Source organism: Humulus lupulus, chromosome 9 (genome assembly GCF_963169125.1).
Source record: "Humulus lupulus chromosome 9, drHumLupu1.1, whole genome shotgun sequence".
NCBI lineage: Eukaryota > Viridiplantae > Streptophyta > Magnoliopsida > Rosales > Cannabaceae > Humulus > Humulus lupulus.
In genome coordinates, this window is record NC_084801.1 from 122,555,764 (window position 1) to 122,576,794 (window position 21,031).

The 21,031-nt window shown below is 40.6% G+C and overlaps 1 protein-coding gene across 1 annotated transcript; it reads right to left on the reverse strand.

The window, feature by feature from the left end:
• Nucleotides 1–17,850: 17,850 nt before the first annotated feature.
• On the reverse strand, nucleotides 17,851–19,403 carry LOC133799998 (uncharacterized). Its single transcript, XM_062237981.1, has 3 exons — nucleotides 19,053–19,403; nucleotides 18,897–18,956; nucleotides 17,851–18,354 (listed from the first exon to the last, which is right to left on the reverse strand). Exons 1-3 carry the CDS (start codon nucleotides 19,401–19,403, stop codon nucleotides 17,851–17,853), a joined length of 915 nt encoding a protein of 304 aa, XP_062093965.1.
• Between the last annotated feature and the right edge of the window lie 1,628 nt (nucleotides 19,404–21,031).

Consider the following 21,031-nt stretch of genomic DNA (forward strand, 5'->3'; position numbering starts at 1 on the left):
GATAACAAAGGAAGGTATGCTACGATATAGAAACTGAGTGTGTCTGCCAAATCAGGATGGATTAAGAGAAAGTATCATGCGAGAAGCACACACCACTCCGTATTCACTTCATCCGGGATCGACCAAGATGTACAACGATGTCAAGACAATGTACTGGTGGTCGGGAATGAAGAAAGACATAGCAGAGTTTGTAGCAAAATGTCTTACATGCCAAAAAGTTAAGGCCGAACATCAGAGAACGGTTGGAACATTACAACCGTTAGAGATTCCCAAATGGAAATGGGAAGATATAGTGATGGACTTCGTGACAGGTTTACCAAGGACCACCAAGCAGCATGACTCTGTTTGGGTGATAGTAGATAAACTCACAAGATCTGTTCACTTCTTTCCAGTAAGAACAGTTTACAACGCTGAGCACTATGTAGAGCTTTATGTGGCTGAGATAGTAAGATTTCATGGAGTCTCAAAGATTATAGTCTCTGATAGAGGATCGATTTTTACCTCGAATTTCTGGAAAAGCCTATAGTATGCCATGGGCACTAAGTTAAAGCTAAGTACAAAATTTCACCCTCATACTGATGGTCAGTCTGAACGTACCGTTCAAATTTTAGAAGATATGCTGAGGGCGTGTGCATTAGACTTCTCAGGATTGTGGAGCAAGTATCTACCCTTAATAGAGTTCTCCTATGATCGGTAAAATATGATACGCAAGTCCACGCAATCGATTCAAGTAATATAGATATTAAATAGAGTATCGTTCCCACAAAGACTATAAACCAATTACTAGTAATTGTTCTTTAATTTCTATTTGGAAAACAAAATTTAGATGAATAAATATATTTATAAAATTTTAAATAACTATGAACAAAAATAACTAATCAAAAGATGAAAATCAATAATAAAAAGACCTAGGGTATTAACTTCATCAACTTTTCATTCTACTAATTTTATTAATCAGTTCTAAATTTCTTTCTTCCTATTCTAATAGCAGGTTAACATAAATCGATTCCTATTCTTTTCAAGATATAAGATCCCATCCTATATGCAGGTTTTCTACATCTCTATGATAAACTTAAACATATAGCAGGAATTAAGCATAGAAACCCAATTACTACACAAGCCATACAGGTACTTTCGTCCAATAGGCAACCTATGTCTATATAATGATAACATATTCAATTCTAATCTTTTGAATTTTGAATCAAAATCATAAATCAAGCAAATATTGATCAAGTATTTACTAGCATTAAGCAAACATTATATAGATTATAATAGAGAAGAAAAATCAATAGAACATCATAATTAAATTAAATAGAAATCCAAGTGACTACATTAATCCCTATATAAAAATGTTTAGTTCATATTAGACATGACTAAATCAACAAAATAATAATTCAGAAACATAAGATTCAAAAACTTGAAGAAGAAAGAAAAAAATATATAAAAGTGCAGAAAACTAGTCTAAGAATCAAAATTAGTATCTGAAAACGTAATTAAAATATGACCTAATTTCTAATTAAACTCTAAGTCTTAATTTATAGTTTGAAAAATCATGAATCCATTGTTTTTCATAGGCGGGCCACGACTTGGCCTTCCCTAGGTCGCGACCCGTATCAATTTTAAAGCCCCTTCGAGTCTGCATATGTCTTCAGGCGTCGTGACTCAGACACTATCAAGTCACGACTCGTGTTTTTGATGTCCCCCTGATATAGCCTCTGACTTCCCCTGGCACTGCAACTTATAAGGGCAAGTTGCGGTTCTAATTCCCTTCAGCAACTTTGTGTTTTTGACTTGCCTAAAGTCGCGGACCTAATTCCATTATTTCCCAATTTAAACCTTTCAACCTCATTCTTTCATCAATAACTTATTTTAACTTGTCCTTAACACCATGTTGAGTCGAACAACCACCAAGAGCTTCGTTTTTTTCACCATTTTCTCTTCTTTTTACTTTTTCTCATGATTCGACACACCAACCAATAAAAAAGACAAACAAAAGCGTAATCTTGCACAAAACAAACATAAAGACTCAAGATTACCACAAAAATACATTCTAAAACAACACTAAAATGAAGTTATCAAACTCTCCCAAACTTACTCTTTGTTCGCCCTCGAACAAAGGACTCAAAACAAACCTAAACTCTAACAACTAAGACAACATCCACAACATGAATTACCAACAACAACAACAATTATGCCTCAAAATCATGAATGTTAATCATATAATTCTCAGAAAACTACTCAATAGTTTATTCAATCCAAAACTTCGATCAAAACATTCCGTCAACACATTTTAGTCTACTAACATTTTGGATTACCAAGTCATGATCATTAAATAAACGTATTTGAAATCAATTATAGTAACCAAATTCTTTCCAAGCAATCCATTCGAACCAAATAATTCCATAAGCTCACTTACTTGCTATTCTCCACTAATAGAAATCATGATATGAATAAGAATCAATAGGACTTGTATAAGCTTATAATGATGGCTTAGGTGAAGGTAAATGAAAATGTAATCTTTAAGCTCACTTTACTATAAGCACATGACCCAAAAATCATCGACTTTACTTCCATAGTAATACAATCCCATGATACCCTTTCTTGTTTTTATTTAGAGTGATGTAAAATATTTTTTTTTCTTTTTTTTTTTCAGATGATAACTACACTCCCCCAAACTTGATTTTGCAATATATTCATATTGGGAATGTATTGAACTTTTTTTTCAATATATATACTCTCTCTAATCTTTTATACTTTTCATTTTCTACACCCACTAAATTCACAAATAAATCCCATTACACATCAATCCCCATAACTTTTTTCAATCATATGCTCATAGTATATTAGGGATGGATATATAACCAAGTTTCAAGTATTAGGATTAAATAATGGATTAGAACAAAAAGATACAATGTTAGGCTCAAAAGGGGTAAACAAAGGATCAATTAATTTAAGGTTGGCAAGAAAAGCTCAAATGGTCCAAATGATAACATTAATCATATTCCTAAGCATACATGATATATTATTTCGCCTCAAATAACAAGTAAGCAAGTTCTAGAATTGTAGAAAATAATTTCCACTTCCATTCATCATTCCACTAACCAATTTCAGCAAGCATAAGCAATATCAAAAACATCAATTTAAATATCATGACAAAATATTCAACAAATGTTGTCTAAACTAAAATGAACTAACGGAGTGTTTAATCAAACACATAGATTTTTTTCAGATTTCATTTTCTTTGGATTATACTCATAACATTCATTTTTTTCTCATTGGCACTTGTTGTCAATCATCATTCATGTTGGTACTAAACACACACTAAAACAAAACTCCAAACAACTAACATAAACTAAACAAAACTAACAGAAAAATAAGCTCCCTCCCCTAAACTTAAGCTAAACATTGACCCCAATGTTTAAAAATAAGTAAAGAAAGAAAACTTACCTGGTGCGAATCACTTCAAAAAGGTGGTGGGTCTGGAAAAGGATGCCAAGGTGGTGGATAAGGAAAATACTGTCTGTCTGCCTCCTGATTTGACCATCTGTAAACCAACTCATTTTGTCTGTCAAACTGATCTCGATGATAATCATGAAGCTTCCCCAAATAATTATGAGTATGTTGGTTTTGCCAAATGATATAATCCAATCTGGCCAAGTGCGGATCTGGTGGAGCCTCAAGTGCCAAATATGGAGGATATTCTCCTCACCTCTCTTCCTTAGCTGCCCTTGATTCTTATGGTTGATCCTTGGCAGGAACATGTTCCTCAGCCGCATCTCTTTCTTCTTCAACCCTAAGTGGCCGTGGCTGTGGTGCTGGTGGCTCCAAAGATGGGGCATTGAATTTAAACACCAAAGCACTAGAAATAGGCCCCATTGCCTTCCTATAAATATCACTAGGATATTTAGGTACCTCTCACACTTCACATAGATCAGTAATCATTGATCCATGCCCTAAACCAGCAGTGGTAGTCAGTCGACATAAATCCCGGATACTCGTGCGGATTACTCGGCCAATATCGATAAAGAGTCTTGTCATAATAACATATACAAGAAGACACTGATCAGTTCCTACTTTAGATAAATGAGTGTTGGGCATAAGCCATGCTCTCACAAAGAGAGTCTAGGCCTTCGTCACCTGATTCATTTGATACCTTCGGAAATGCTCCGGTTCTCCATTTTGCATGACAAAAGTAGCACCAAGAATGCCTAATGTTTCTGCCACCTCAACCTGATCAATTTCACTATTATAAGCCAATTGATAATATTCATCATCTTCTTGCGAAAACATCGGTAATTGATATATGGCATCAATATTATCAATATAAAATTCTACCAAAACCCCTCGCACAAACACCTTTCTATTAACTGCCCTTGGAAAATTTGCATAAAACTCATAAACCATTGAACAATTAGCCTTGGACATTTTATCATCCACAAAATGTTTCCAACGACGGCGTTGAATTTCAGCCCAAATGAGATTATAAGTTTCCTAAGGATAAAGGTCTTCCTGATATTCCATTCTTCTTTCTTGAATTACTGAACGCTGAGACAAACTTTGATAATGATCAAAGGCATCCTTACTAATAAACTGAGTTGGATCAAATTCTTGTATTGGTGGTGGGGGCAGGGCTGGCTGAGGTTGGGATGGTTAGGTACAGGATGGGGAAGGGCGATTGGCACTTTTAGAAGAGGTAGCCCTAGCAGGTTTTTTTCGGGGACCCATAATCACACAATGTATCAAATATGACAGCAAAAATTAGGCAGCACTTCCACTAATTTATGGTACTTTCCTCAACTGATTCATCCCAAAAATATAAACTCATAGACTAACAATGCAGTTCAAAAATCCAATTCATTCCCTTAACACAAAATTACTTCAATCAAAACTTCAAGAACATCAAAAAGGAAAACTTACGTGCCTTTGAATCTTGTAGACTGCCCACTCTTCAATTTCTCTTTCAATTTTTACTATCACCAATAGAAAAAATTAGGGTTAATGTAAAAGAAAGAAAGATAGAAATAAATATGGAATTAAGGATTAGTGGATATGGCTTTAGGGTTATTTTAAGTAGAAAGAGAATGGAAGAAAGGAGAGATTTTCAAAATAACTTGTGCAGGAATGGAGGGAATTTCGAAATGAGACGTATTGGCTGAAAAAAAAAACAAATTTAACCTAAATTTTCCTTTCTGACACAAGCGTGCCGCAACCCAGGCAGAGCAGGTCACAACCAGCATCAATTTTTCACCAATCTTTGTTTTGCAGGCACCGCGACCCAGCCTAATCAAGTCATGACCCGCCTCTTTTACAAAATTCTGTAGGCTCTCTGACTTGTGTTGAGGTCGCGACTTATAAACTCAAGTCGCGGCCCGCCCCCTCCTTCAATTTCCATGCTTTCTGACTTGTATTAAAGTCGCGACATACAAGTTCAAGTCGCGATTTGACCTTCAGACTAATTGGAAACACAACCTTTTCATGAATTGCATGATTTTTTTTTATTTACAGACTTTGTACTAAAAATAAATAAAAAAATTAAACTAAACTAAACAATTTTTTATAAATCCAAAATGAAATCAAATAAAAAATTTCACAAATTAAAAATTAAAACAAAAACTAAAATAAAGTATAGGAATGCCTCCTATAGCGTTGTCGTTAACGTCATTTAGCCGGACACTGAATACCCCATTCAAAGGGATTCTAAAACCATCACAGATTTGCATTTTTCCACGAGTCCTTCCAAATAATGCTTTAATCTCTAACAATTCACTTTAAAATGTCCTGTTTTTCTCGCTATGAATCTGAACCACTCCATAAGGTAATGAAACAACAACTTTGAATGGACCCGACCATCTCGACTTTAATTTTCCTGGAAAAAGCTTCAATCGATAATTAAATAACAACATCGTGTCTACCAGTTGGAAATCCTTTCTAATTATCTTTTTATCATGAAAAGCCTTAGAATTTTCTTCATAAATCTTTGCATTTTCATAAGCTGCATTTCGAAATTCATCAAGCTCATTCAACTCAAGAAGCTTGTTCTGTCCTGCCATAAATAAATCAACGTTCAGTTTTTTCGTAGTCCAATAAGCCCGGTGCTCAAGTTCTACTCGTAAATGACATGTGTTGACCCTCGATTTGGCCAACGACATGGAGTCAGATTAACGACAAAGAAATAAGAATACAATCAAGAATGGAATCAAATGGTAAAGAAATGACACAAATAATTTATAGTGGCTCGGCCCCAACAATGTGGTAACAACCTACGTCCACTTAGTGTTATTATTGATGTTGAATCCCAATGTCGTGATCTAAGAACTAGGGTTCTTGAATTTCACAAGCCTTAGGAGAATTCTTTTTGGTGGATAATCACACTTACGCTTTTTCTATGAGTATTCAGAAAAAAGGTTCAAAAGTCCCTCTCTTGAGCTCTCTCATGCACATGTATAGGCTCAAGGGGGGTTACATGGGCCAATGGGCTTTAATTCTCCTAAATATCAGCGTATTAAGGCAATAAAAAGAATATAATAAATGTAATTATTACAAGATTACATATCTTTAAAGGAAATAACCCGAAGCATGCAACCAGTTTGGTCGCATCTAATCGCAAGATCTGATGAAGCAATAAAAAGATGGTCGATAGTCGAACAGAACCTCTTCACATTGACGCTGCCACGTGTCAATCGAGTGTAATAAATTCTTGCCATGTCATCAGGAACCATTTTTGGGTAAGCATTTGCCCCCCAAGTTTATTTTACTGCGACCGGCATAAAGTAAACTTAGGAGTCTGACCCTTCGAATACCCCACCAAATATGTCAGAGGTATCCATGCCTTCTCGAAAAAGACAACCAATCACATCTTTCCAGTTTCCCAAAAGTTGTCTGACGGCTATTGCATTTCCCCATGCCTCGAAAAGTTACCTAGAATGATTACCTGGGTAACCGCTCCTCGACTAATATTAATAATCCTTTAGAAGCCATTTTTACCTTTTACATTTTACTTCTACTTTCAAGAAAACTGAAGAATAAGGTGCACTCCAGAAACTCAGACGGTTCTTGGCGATCTATGAAGTTCCTACCCAGCCAACTCGACTTAGCGTCTCAGAAATCTACTCCATCTTTTATACAAGTAATTTCCTCAAACTTTTCAGTTGTAGACATGCCATGCAATATTCATTTCATCCCCATTTTTGACTCCGAGTTTCTGAGTTTTTAAATATTCTTGACTGCTTTTACACAAATTTGTCTCGGGATAAACGGGCACGCAGACAAAAGCTTGAAATAAAATTTGGTAGGGGTTAAGGATTAGCTTGATAGTTAGGATCATGAATTTAGGGCGTAAAATCGAAGTAAAAAAATTTGATTTTTTAAGCTTGTAGAAAAACTAGGTTTTTCCCGCCCCTTCAGAGTTGAAAAAGTTTTTCCTGAAAACCTTTTTACTTCTGCTTTTTGATCCATTTTCCAAACTGCTCGTATGAAACATAGTGTTTTTGCTAGAATGTTGTTGGTCGTATAAAAGCTTAAATTTTATATGCGAGCAACGTTATTCCAACTCCTAACACAAGTTTTTAGGTTGTAGATACTCATCTCCCTTTCTCTGCTTACATGTTTTCATGCAAGATCTGTGGGGAGGTAAGAGGCCAATTGACGACGACCTACTCGCTCAGCTGCTCGTGGACGAAGAACAGCCATCATTACTTGTCCCAAATATTCATTTTTCTCGAATTCCACCCAACAGACCTCACTCGAATCCACCAAATATGGGTAGAGTAAAATCCACTGCCCAAAAAAAGAAACCATCTAAACCTTCTAAAAATCAGCCTGCTCCACAGGCTGAAATTCCTTCAAATAGTGGTCGAGATGAAAATACTCCTGATCTAGAAATCCAAAATCAAGCCCAACTCTGAAACGTCATTCGACCAGATGTCGAATGGTACATTGCTCCCCCTAGCCAAATCTCAGTTAGGATGATAGCCAACTATCTCAGGAAGTATGGACTTCCTGGGGTAACCTTAGTTCGACCGACCAGAGACCAACGGGCAAACCTGCCTGGAGGCGCCTTATGTGCCTGGTCAAGGTATCATATTGAGGTAGGAGCGATCCTGCCTCTCCATCCTTTCTTCCAAGGAGTGGCCAACTATTTTGGGGTCGCTCCTTTCCAAATAACCCCAAATGGGTATAGAATGCTCTCTGCACTCTATATCCTTTACAGTCATAAGAAGTGGCATGTTCCTACGCCACACGAGGTCAACTACCTATTCGATCTCAAACCCAACCCCAACTTAGAAAATATGGGGTTTTTTCATCTTTGCCACCAGGAAACGACCCGCACTTTCCTGAGTGATACCACTTTCAAATCCAATGTGGGGAAGTACCATCTAGAGTACTTTTTGACTACTGACATGGTCACCAACAACCTAGCCTTCACTCAAGGAGGTAATATCTTTGCTCTTCTGGTCGTTTATTTTCCTTGTATTTTATCTGCATTCCCCTTAGAGATTTAGCATATTTCAGGTCCATGGCTGCGACCGGCTCCCACTCCAGAAATGGAAGTCCGAGCGGCACTCTTGGCGACTGACGTAGAGAAGAGCGTCAAACAGCTGGTCACTGAAGCCAACCTGAGACTGGTCGGGCTTCTGGCACCTCACTAGGATGTGAGGGAGTCAACGGCGGGGAGTGCCACCGGCGAGGAGATTCCCGAGTAGCACATAGATGTGTCGCAACCTCCAAGGGGGAGACCAACTAGAGTGACAATCAGGACACCCTCTAGCCCCCGCGAATGGCCGCTCCCCATGCCCCTTCGGGAAAGGGAAAGAAGAAAGCTTCTAAATCCCTTGCACCTATCGACGAGTCTTCGGATGAGAACGGTATTAATCTTTCGCTCTTAGATAGTTTGCCAATTTCCTGTCACTTATTTGACGGGGACGGCAACTTTAAATACACACCTACTTTAAATTCAGACTTCTTCAAGCCAGAGAGTGATTGTAGCACTAGTATACCAAATAGTGTAGTGACCAGTAATTATAGCTCGGGTATTATGCTTTTAATTTCTCTGCCTTTGTTTTCTTATCTTAGTAAGCTCCTTATATTATATTGCCTGACTGTTCGCTTGCTTCTCCCTTGCAAACATGCCTGCTGACCGAGCCTTCGACTTGTATACCAAATCGGCGAGCAAGAAAAAGTCCAGCAAGCGCCAGCCTGGGGAAGGTTGCAGCAATCCCTCTACGAAGAGGTCTCAAACAGAGGACCCTCCTATGCATACTCCCACAAAGGAGACAACTCCTCCACCAGCTCCTACCAAAGAGACTTCCCCGTCGATTCCAGCGAATCAAGACCCCCCAGCTTCAGTCGAACAGACTCCTCCACCAGCTCCCGTCAACCTCACGCCTCCAGCTTCCACCGACCAGCAGCTTGCTGGTCGCTGAGAAGAAGCCTCGAGAGAAGATCTCATGGGCGTGGTGCTTAATTCAGCTAAGGACAAGTTGTCCAGAATAACAAAGCACTGTCGCAGCCGAGAGGCGATTCAAGAGACTAGTTCCATGGCGGTCGATCAAGTATTCAACCGCACACTAAACGAAGTGCTCGCTGTAAGTTGTTGTTTTTATCGTACTTCCCTACTTTCTTCGCCAATTTCTCCCCACTAACAGCTTTATCTCTTTATGATTGCAGGGAGTTCTTACTATGACCTCTGGCTGGCAGAGCTCGAGGGCATTAACCACTCAATTTGAGAAGAAACTTAGCGATCATCTTAGCGCTGTTGAGGCCCAATATGCCGAGCAGCTCAAAGCGACTGAAGCCACTCATGCCGAGCAGCTGAAGGAAGTTAAGGCAAGGCATACTGAGGCACTCAATAAGGCTGAGGCAAAGCACATTGAGGCGCTACAAACGTCCAAGGCCAAACTCGCTTCTCTCGCAGAGGAGCTGAAGAAGAAGGAAGCGAGTATTGCCAAGATCACCACTTCTAAGGAGCAGTACAAGGAAACCTCGCTTATAAACTACTGGGAAGCTCACAAGCTCCAAGCAGAGTTGGAGATAAGCCGCGAAGAGGTTGCTGCACTGGAGGAGGCAAATGCCCGTAACCTTGAAGACTATGAAGGGGCGGCGTTTGAATGCTTCTACATGTTCTGGAAAAGCAACCCCAGCGCCAATTTTTCCTATCTTCCAAATCACATCAGGGAGGTGGAGTTGGCGAGATGTGTTGCTCGCTTGGAAGAAGAAAAGACTCCAGGGTCTCCAGAAATCTCTTTAGCAACTGGCATTGAGGGCGTCCGAGAAGAAGTTGGAGTTACTGTCGACCAGCAGCAACAAGGATCACCGCAGGATCCTCCGGCTACCTCATAAGTCTATTTTCTTTTATTTATTATCTTTTAAATACACGACCTATAGGTCGTGATGTAAAGACAATTTATTTTTAATTGCTGCATGGGCAGGTTTTTCCTTTTAACAAACAATTACATCCGAGCAGTAACTGCTCGCGGTGTAAAAGGATTCTTTTTTGAGATTATAATATATTTTCACTTTATTTTAACATCTGTTCGCATGACCGAACTTGGCATAGTACTTTGGATTGATTTAACAAAATAAAAAAAATTTGAAAAATACTCTGAGTACCCTAGCATGTTTTCACTTATTTTGCTCATGTGTTTACATACCTTTCAATATGTTTTGCTTACTAGATGCCTTATATGCCCCCCAAGTGATTGAGGAGCTTTAGGTCCTCGGTCACATGCCTTGACCGAAACCTGCTCGAACATTTCTGCTCGGAATAAAAACTTGTTAAAATGGCAATACAGCAAAATAACACACGTAATGAGCAAATACTTGTAATAAATACAATAGTTGGCAAGAATGACTGGTTGCACATAGTCCCTTTTATTTCTCGTAATAAATGGAAAAATCATGTATGTACGAGTGATAAAAAAAATGATCTTACACTTATAAGCGATCAGTCACATAAAGTGACCAACCCTTTTTCAGAACTTGTAAAAAGTAAAATTAATACAAGCCAATTCTTTAAGAAGAATTGTTTATTGATAGTACTTGCGCAGGTGTTCTCCATTCCAATAGCGAGGAATGAGATCTCCATTTAGGCGAGCTAGTTTATAGGTGCCTGGTTGAAGGACTTATTCAATTTGGTACGGTCTTTCCCAATTAGGTCTAAGTACTCCAGCGGCCTGGTCACGGGTGTTGAGGAAAACCCTCCGAAGTACTAGATCTCCTGCGTTGAATTTCCTTTCACGTACTTTAGAATTAAAGTATCGGGCGACCTTTTGTTGGTACGCTGCTACTCAAAGTTGGGCTTGCTCATGCTTTTCATTGACCAAATCAAGAGATTCCATCAATAGCTGGCTATTGGAGCCTTGATCGTACGTTATTCCTTGATGCGATGGTGGATCTAACTCAACAGGAAACATAGACTCATATCCATAAGCTAAGGAAAATGGAGTATGGCCTGTTGCTGTTAGATGGGAAGTTCTGCACAACCAAAGGACTTCAGGCAATTGCTCTGGCCATGCCCCCTTCGCTTCCTCAAGTATTTTCTTCTGAGTATCCTTTAGCATTTTATTGACTGCTTCGACTTGTCTGTTTGCTTGAGGATGAGCGACTGAAGAAAAGCTCTTGATAATTCCATGTCACTCGCAAAAATCTGTGAACAGATCACTATCAAACTGGGCGCTGTTGTCTGAGACAATCTTTCTTGGAAATCCATAGTGACACATGATGTTTTTTACCACAAAATCCAGAACTTTCTTGGTCGTTATGGTTGCAAGTGGCTCAGCTTCGGCCCATTTAGTGAAGTAATCGATGGCCACTATGGCATACTTGACGCCGCCCTTTCCTGTGGGCAGAGATCCGATTAAATCTATACCCCAGACTGACGACCACGGACTTTGCATCTGTTTTAGCTCATTAGGGGCTGCTCGTGGAATTTTGGAGAACCTTTGGCATTTGTCACACCTCCGCACAAACTCCATCGAGTCTTCATTCATTGATGGCTAGAATTATCCTTGCCTTAGGATCTTTTTTGATAAACTCTGCCCCCCAGAATGGACCCCACAAAAGCCTTTGTGGACCTCTTTCATCAATTCTTTGGCCTTCTCTTTCGAAATACATCTAAGGAGTGGCATTGAGTATCCCCTTCGGTATAAGATTCCATTGACCAGGATATACCTAGCAATCTGCCACTGAAGGGTCCTAGCTTTGTTTCTGTCTGTCGGTAACACGCCTTGCGTGAGGTATTCTATGTAAGGTGCCATCCATGTATCCTCCGCCTGGATCACCAAAGAGGTCTCCTCTACATGGATGCTTGGTGCAAATAGTCGTTCAACTGGCACTATGTTCAGAGTGTCAGCATCCTTGGAACTTGCCAGTTTGGCCAGAGCATCAGCATTTGAATTTTGGTCGTGAGGTACCTGCTGGAGGGTGTACTTATCAAACTGTGCCAATACATCCTTCGCCTTATTCAAGTAAGCAACCATTTTAAGCCTCGGGCCTGGTACTCTCCAATGATCTGATTTACTACTAACTGAGAGTCACTGTAGATGTCAAGTGACTTTATGTGCATGCTCCTGGCTAACCGTAATCCAGCGAGCAGTGCTTCATAATCGGCTTCGTTGTTAGAAGCAGTGAAGTCAAACATGATTGCATTGTGAAATCGATGCCCCTCGGGCGTTATCAAAATCACTCCTGCTCCTGCGTGATGTTCATTAGAAGAGTCGTCCGTGAACAACTTCCATGAGGGAGTTTGGTTTTGAGGCTCAGGCACTTCTGGCTGCGCGCTATCTGGAAGCCCAGTGAGTTTTTCGACAAAGTCTGCCAGGGCTTGCCCTTTTATCACTGCTTGTGGCAAGTAGGAGATATCAAATTGCCCAAGTTTGACCGCCCATTTCAACAATCTGCCTGCGACTTTTGGCTTCTGCAGAACTTGCCGTAGAGGTTGGTCGGTCAAAACTGTGATTGGGTGAGCTTGGAAGTAGGGTCGCAGCTTCCTGGAGGCTAAGATTAAGCAATAGGCTAATTTTTCAATAGATGGATACCACAGCTCCGCTCCTATTAGCCTTTTGCTTACATAATAAACATCCTTATGTACGCCTTCTTCTTCTCTTACTAGGACAGCACTAGCAGCGTATTCTGTGACCGCCAAGTAAATGATCAAAGTTTCTTTACCAACTGGCTTTGATAGAATCATTGGCTGCGACATGTGTGTCTTCAAAGCTTGAAAAGCCTGTTCGCATTCCTTCGTCCATTCGAATTCTTGCTTCCTCTGAGCAGATTAAAAAATGGGACACATTTGTCCATAGACTTGGAAATAAATCTATTGAGAGCTGCAATTCTTCCGGTCAAGCTTTGAACATCCTTGATATTTTTTGGTGATTTCATATCGACCAGGGCTTTGATCTTCTCGGGATTAGCCTCAATTCCTCACGAGTTTACTATAAATCCCAAGAACTTCCCTGTTCCTGCTCCGAAGGAGCACTTGAGGGGATTCAGCTTCATCTGATATTTGTTCAAGATGTTGAAGCATTCTTGCAAGTCCCCTATGTGCCCTTCTGCCTTCTTCGACTTAACCAACATGTCATCAACATATACTTCCATGTTTGTGCCAATCATCTCCTTAAACATGTGGTTGACCAGTCGCTGGTAAGTCGCACCAACATTTTTCAAACTGAAGGGCATTACTTTGTAACAATAAAGCCCTGTGTCAGTCCGAAAGCTAGTGTGATCCTCATCAGGAGGATGCATACTAATTTGATTATATTCGGAGTATGCATCCATGAATGAGAGAATCTTGTGCCCTGCAGTGGCATCGACCAGTTGGTCGATTCTAGGGAGTGGGAAACAATCTTTAGGGCAGGCTTTATTAAGGTCTGTGAAATCTACGCATGTTCGCCACTTTCCATTTGGCTTGGGAACAAGCACGGGATTAGATACCCATGATGGATAAAATGCTACCCTGATGAATCCATTCTCCTTCAGCTTCTCGACTTCTTCCTTTAGAGCCTTTGATCTATCTTTGTCAAGCAGCCTCCTTTTCTGCTGTACTGGTGGAAAATTCTTGTCTATGTTTTGGACAGGGCTAATGACTGCAGGGTCTATTCCAACCATGTCTTTGTGGGACCAGGGAAAGACTTCCTGGTTTTTCCTCAAAAATTCCACCAATGCTTGCTCCGTTGTTGTCTCTAAGTTTTTACCGACTTTCACAACCCTGGTCAGTTTTTTTCATCGAGTTGGACCTCCTCAAGGTCCTCGATGGGTCCTATCTCTTCATCAAAATCCCCAAAGAAAGGATCTAACTCTCTGTCCTCACTTTGGGCAATGCCCTATTTGGTGACATCATCACCTGATTGGGCTCGTACATCAATCGCCATTTGCAACTCTTTTCTGGCAACTTCCCTCGATACACATTTCTTCGCCTTAGATATCGAGGCGTTGTAGCACTCCCTTGCTTCCTGCTGATTTCCCAACATGCATCCTATCCCTACGTCGGTTGGGAATTTTAGGGCAAGGTTCCATATCGAAGTAACAGCTCGCAGGTCGACCAAAATTGGCCTCCCAATTACAGCATTATATGCAGAAGGACAATCAACTACTATGAAAGTAGTGAGTAATGTCCTATTTGCAGGTGTAGTTCCTTCCATCACTGGGAGCCTAATCGACCCAGTTGGGGCAAGCCCTTCGCCAAAAAAACCATAAATGGTTTGGTTGCATGGCTCCAGGTCCTTGACAGACAATTTCATTCTTTGTTGTGTCAACCAACACCCTCTTAACCATCATGTTGGTGATTTGAACATCAACGACCAGCAGATTAGAGAGTGGGAATCGTACGTGCTTGGCATCATCTTCAGAGAAGATTATCAATTCCTCCTCTGTTTGAGCCTTCTTTGGTGCTCGATCCTCCACACTCATCATCTCGATGTCCTGGTCATGGCGTAAGGTTCAAGCGTATCGCTCCCTTGTCTTCCCACTGTCCCCTGCAAGGTGTGGGCTGCCACAGATGGTAAGTAATCTACCTGCCACTGGAGCTGGCTGTAAAGATGGCGAGTGTTGGCGTGCAGGTGCATGCTCGTTGCTACCTTGAGCCTCTCGCTGAGACCCTCCCACGACTCGCACATATCTCCTGAGATGTCCCTGCCTGATCAGGAACTCAATTTCGTCCTTTAACTGGTCGCACTCATTGGTGTCATGTCCGTAGTCATTGTGAAAATGACAGAATTTTGTTGTATCTCTCTTGGAGATATCCTTTCTTATAGGTGTGGGTCGCTTATAAGGAACATTTGAGCTGGTCGCCTGGTAGACCTCTGCTTGACTTTCGACAAGGGTCGTATAGTTGGTGAATCTTGGCTCATATCTATTACCTTTGGGGCGTTTATTCTCAGAAGCTGACGGCTCATTGCCCGCCCTTTTTCCACCATTTCTGCCATTTTCGTTCCCGTTACCCTTTCCGTTGCCATTGGGTTTATCCGACCCGTTGGCGGCCTTGGCGGGTTCTTCCTTCGGTCCTTTGTCTTTCATAGGGGATTTCCCCTTATTGTCAATCGCATCTTCGAGCTTGATGTATCGATCAGCTCGATCCAAAAACTCCTGGGTACTCCTTACCCCGTTCTTCCTTAGGTTGTTCCAGAGGGGAGAATGGCGCCTGACCCCGGCAGTTAGGGCCATCATCTTTCCCTCATCACCCACTGTTCTGGCTCCAGCTGCTGCCCGATAAAATGCTGGACATACTCTTTTAAGGGCTCCCCTTCCTTTTGGCATATCTCGACCAACTAGTTGGCTTTAATGGGGTGTACGCGACCCACATAGAATTGTCCGTAAAATTCCTTCACGAACATCTCCCAGGATACTATGCTAGCAGGAGGGAACTTAAAGAACCACATCTGGGAGGTGTCAGATAGTGTGGTGGGGAAGATCCTGCAGCGGGCATCATTTGACACCTTTTGAATATCCATTTGTATCTTAAATTTGTTGACATGAGATAATGGGTCTCTGTACCCATCAACGTTTGGTAGTACTGGAATTTTGAACTTGTTGGGAGTTTCTGCCACGACAATTCTCTGCATAAACGGAGTGCCCCTCCTTCGATCGTACTCTATGTGGGATGTTCGACTCCCGACCAGCTGATGTACTGCCTGGTTCAGGGCATCAATTTGTGCCTGAACTGCGTCTGGGATCCCTGGGGCGACCGGTGCTGGAGGAGCGTACTCATCATGCCTCTCACAACGGTCATTGAGCACATCCCTCAAATCATCATCCATGCGCCTTTGTTCGCTAACTCCTAGCCAATCAAAGACGTTATTTTGTCGGGGTTGCCCCCCAACGTTATGGCTCGTCGGCCTATTTTCTCTAGGTGGGGGGTTTCTGTTTCCACCTCTTCCTTCATCCCTTCGACCAGCATTCCCCCTGCCAGAGTCGGCCTCATTATAGTCATGGACGTCTCTAAACTGTGGCCGACTATGGCATGATCAGTTGTTCATGTTTTTTCCTCCTTGGGCTGGCATCTCTCGAGCGTCAGGGGGAGGCCAGCGCTGGTCGTTGGGTCCCCGTGCATCATTATGACATCGGGGGCCCCTGACAGTAGAACCTGACTCGTTGATCCTTCTATTGGCCGAAGGACGCTGCCCCCTGCTCGCTGGATTTGGCTCTTCGTCCCCTGGGCGTCTAAGGCTGCGGGGCGGCAGCCCAGCCCTATTTTGCCTCTAGCACTGGGGATTTCCGTGACCAGCTTGAGATGGCGGCTGCTACTCAGAATCCCAAATTGGGACATCATCTTGAGCCACAGGTGGCTGCTTTGGCCTTTGAGGGCTTGCTGGCTAGAGCGGAGGACTTGGATTGGGAGCCTGGTGAGGTGGCGCACTCGATGGCTGATCCGGTTGAGAGGCTGGTGCAGCCTGTCCTTGAGCCAATTGAATGGCTGCTTCAAGAGTGGCCGGGGCATCCCTTTGCCGACGGTCCATGTCCGCATGTCGCTCATTCAGCTCCTAGCGCTGACGCTCAATCTCCCTTTGTTGTAGTGCCATGGTCTCCACTGCATTCTCCTGAATTGCCTTTAGATTGGCCAACTCGTCTTGCAACACCCCCAGTGTTGCCCTCAGTGTCTCCGAGTCTAATTCCTCCTCTTCGAATTCCAAATGTGGTTCATTCTCAGCTAGATCTGGAGGAGGAGGTTGAGATGATGCAGCGCCAGCAGTCTGTCCAGCTCTCTTGGATGTCTTTGCCATTTGATCTTCTTAAAAATTCTTGATCAAACTCTCAATGAATAGCACCAGAATGTTGACCCTTGATTTGGCCAACGACACGGAGTCAGATTAATGACAAAGAAATAAGAAAACAATCAAGAATGGAATCAAATGGTAAAGAAATGACACAAATGATTTATAGTGGTTCGGCCTCAACAATGTGGTAACAGCCTATGTCCACTTAGTGTTATTATTGATGTTGAATCCTAATTCCGTGATCTAAGAAATAGGGTTCTTGAGTTTCACAAGCCTTAGGAGAATTACAAATTTTCAGTGGATAATCACACTTACGCTTTTTCTATGAGTATTCAGAAAAAAGGTTCAAAAGTCCCTCCCTTGAGCTCTCTCATGCATATTTATAGGCTCAAGGGGGGTTACATGGGCCAATGGGCTTTATTTCTCCTTAATATCAGCGTATTAAGGAAAGAAAAAGAATATAATAAATGTAATTATTACAAGATTACATATCGAATAGAATCTCTTCACATTGGCGTTGGCACGTGTCAATCGCGTGTAATAAATTGTTGCCATGTCATCAGGAACCATTTTTGGGTAAACAACATGCCTTCCCAAACACCAACTGATATGGTGACATACCAATCAGAGTCTTGAAGGCTCTTCAATATCCCCACAATGAATCATCAAGCTTTTTTGAGCAATCTGTCATTGATGTGTTTACAGTTTTCTCTAAAATACTTTTAATCTCCTTGTTGGACACTTCAGCTTGACCATTAGCAAGTGGATGATAAAACAGGGCCTTCCGATGATGAACTCCATAATGAGCACATAAAGCTATGAATGATTTATTATAGAAATGACTACCTCTGTCACTAATAATTTCTCTTGGAGTACCAAACAGGGTAAAAATATTTTTATGAAGAAATTTAAATACTTCCTTACCATCACAAGTAGAACTTGCTGCAACTTCCACCCATTTAGAAATATATTCTACTGCCAGCAAAATGTACTTATTATTATAGGATGATGGGAAAGGCCCCATAAAATCTATGCCGCACACATCAAACAACTCAACTTCCAAAATTCCATTCATTGGTATTTGATCTCTTCTTGATATTCCTGGTCCTTTGGCAACGATCACAATTCTTACCAAAGGCACTAGCATCTTTAAATAATGTAGGCCAATAAAACCCACATTGCAAAACTTTTGCTGCTGTCTTTGTGCTTCCAAAGTGACCACCACAATGTAAAGTATGACAATGAGTAGGTATGGAAATCATCTCTTCTTCTGGTACACATCTTCTAATTACTTGATCATGACAATGAAGAAAAAATGGGCTCATCCCAATAATAATGCTTAACTTCCGAATAAAACTTTTTGAGTTGTTGCCTTGACATGTCCAAAGGCACAACTTTAGCTACCAAATAATTGGCATAATCCGTAAACCAAGGTAGCTTCTCTTCACTTTCAATCAAAAATAATTGTTCATCCGGAAAATTTTCATCAATTTACTCCTCTTTCTCATTATGCTCTTCCCCTTTTTCCAATCTAGATAAATGATCTGCAACTAGATTTTCTGTCCTCTTCTTATCACGAATTTCCATATCAAACTCTTGCAATAATAGGACCCATCGAATCAGGCGAGGTTTAGCATCCTTTTTTGTCATAAGGTACTTAATAGATGAATGATCTATATAAACAATCACCTTATTACCAATTAAATATGGCTTGAACTTGTCGAATGCAAAGACAATTGCAAGTAATTCCTTCTCAGTAGTTGCATAGTTTAATTGTGCATCATTCAAGGTTCGACTAGCATAATAAATCGTTCGGAATACCTTGTCAACTCATTGTCCAATAACCGCTCCTACTGCATAATCATTAGCATCACACATTAATTCAAAAGGAAGTTCCCAATTTGGTGATACTACAATCGGAGTAGATACCAATTTCTCCTTCAATGTGTTAAATGCCCTTAAACAGTCAGAATAAAAGTTAAATACCACACCATTCATAAGTAGAGAAGATAAAGGCTTCAAAATTTTTGAAAAGTCCTTTATGAGCCTCCTATAAAATCCAGCATGGCCCAAAAAACTACGAACCCCTTTAACAGACAATGGAGGAGGTAAATTTTCTATTGTCGATATCTTGGCTCTGTCTTCCTCAATTCCATGGCGTGAAATCTTGTGGCCCAAGACTATACCTTCTATCATCATAAAGTGACATTTCTCCAAGTTTAATATTAAATTTGACTCCTCACATCTTTTCATAACCCTTTATAAATTAGCCAAACATCCATCAAAAGAGGGTCCAAAGACTGAAAAGTCATCCATAAAAATTTCTATACCTTTTTCCACCATGTCTGAAAAGATAGACATCATACATCTTTGAAAGGTGGTGGGAGCATTACATAACCCAAATGGCATCCTCCAGAAGGCAAATGTTCCATAAGGGCATGTAAAGGTAGTCTTTTCTTGATCCTCCGGTGCTATGGGAATTTGATGGTATCTCGAATACCCATCCAAGAAGTAGTAATGAGGATGGCCTACCAATCTGTCTAACATTTGATCTATAAAAGGCAAGGGGAAATGTTCTTTCCTGGTGGCCTTATTCAGCTTATGGTAGTCAATACAAATTCTCCACCCCGTCACCGTACGAGTTGGAATAAGTTCATTATTATCATTCTTAACCACCATCATGCCACCCTTCTTTGGGACTACCTAGACAGGACTAACCCAAGCACTGTCAGATATTGGATAAATTACCCCTGCATCCAACCATTTAAGAATTTCTTTCCTTCCCACTTCTTTCATTGAAGGAATGAGCCTCCTCTGAGCACTAATACTAGGCTTACTATCCTCCTCCATTAATGTACGGTGCATTACTGTTGAAGGACTGATACCCTTTATATTTGCCAAAGTCCACCCAATTGCTAGTTTGTGAGCCCTCAACACCCTAAGAAGCTTCTCTTCTTCAATCACAGGCAATGAAGCTGAAATAATAACTGGGAGAGTGTCATTCTTACCCAAATAAACGCACTTAAGATGATCAGGTAAAGATTTTATCTCAAGAACTAGTGGCTTCTCAATTGATGTCTCAGGCACTTGCCCCAATTCCTCATATTTCTTTTTATAAATTTACGCCAATGAGTTTAGCCAATTAACATATTCACTGGCTTCAGTACCAGCACACTCTTTAGAACTTGCAATCAAACTCAACTCAAGTGGATCCTCAATAGATTGGACCCTTTTACCTGGTTCCTCAAATACATTAATACTAAAACAACTGTCAACTTAGTTGAGGGATATTTCAAGGCTTTAAGAACATTAAAAAAAAAACCTCATCACCTTGTACTCTGACCTTAACTCACCCTTCTGAACGTCTATCAACGCTTTCCCTATGGCTAAAAATGGTTGTCCCAATATAATAGGCACATCATCATCTTCCTCCATATCTAATACAATGAAATCTGCTGGGAAAATGAACTTATCCACCTTTACTAGCACGTCCTCTATAATACCTCAGGGGTGTGTTAATGAATGGTCAGTCAGTTGAAGAGTAACAGTAGTGGGTCTATAAATCAATAAAGACTATTAACCAATTACCAATAATTGTTCTTTAATTTCTATTTGGCAAACAAAATTTAAATGAATAAATCTAATTATAAAATTTTAAATAACTATGAACAAAAATAACTAATCAAAAGATGAAAATCAATAATAAAAAGACCTAGGGTATTAATTTCATCAACTTTTCATTCTACTAATTTTATTAATCAGTTATAAATTTCTTTCTTCCTATTCTAACAGCAGGTTAACATAAATCGATTCATTTTCTTTTT

Excerpts from the sequence above, each read along its gene's own strand:
- LOC133799998 (XM_062237981.1), bottom strand. The coding sequence starts at position 19,403 with ATGATAGAAGGTATAGTCTTGGGCCACAAGATTTCACGCCATGGAATT. Across the intron at positions 18,957-19,052 it reads ATGATTATGCAGTAGGAGCG|GAATTACTTGCAATTGTCTT; the intron begins GTTATTGGACAA and ends ACTACTGAGAAG. Across the intron at positions 18,355-18,896 it reads CATATTTAATTGGTAATAAG|ATGCTAGTGCCTTTGGTAAG; the intron begins GTGATTGTTTAT and ends CATTATTTAAAG.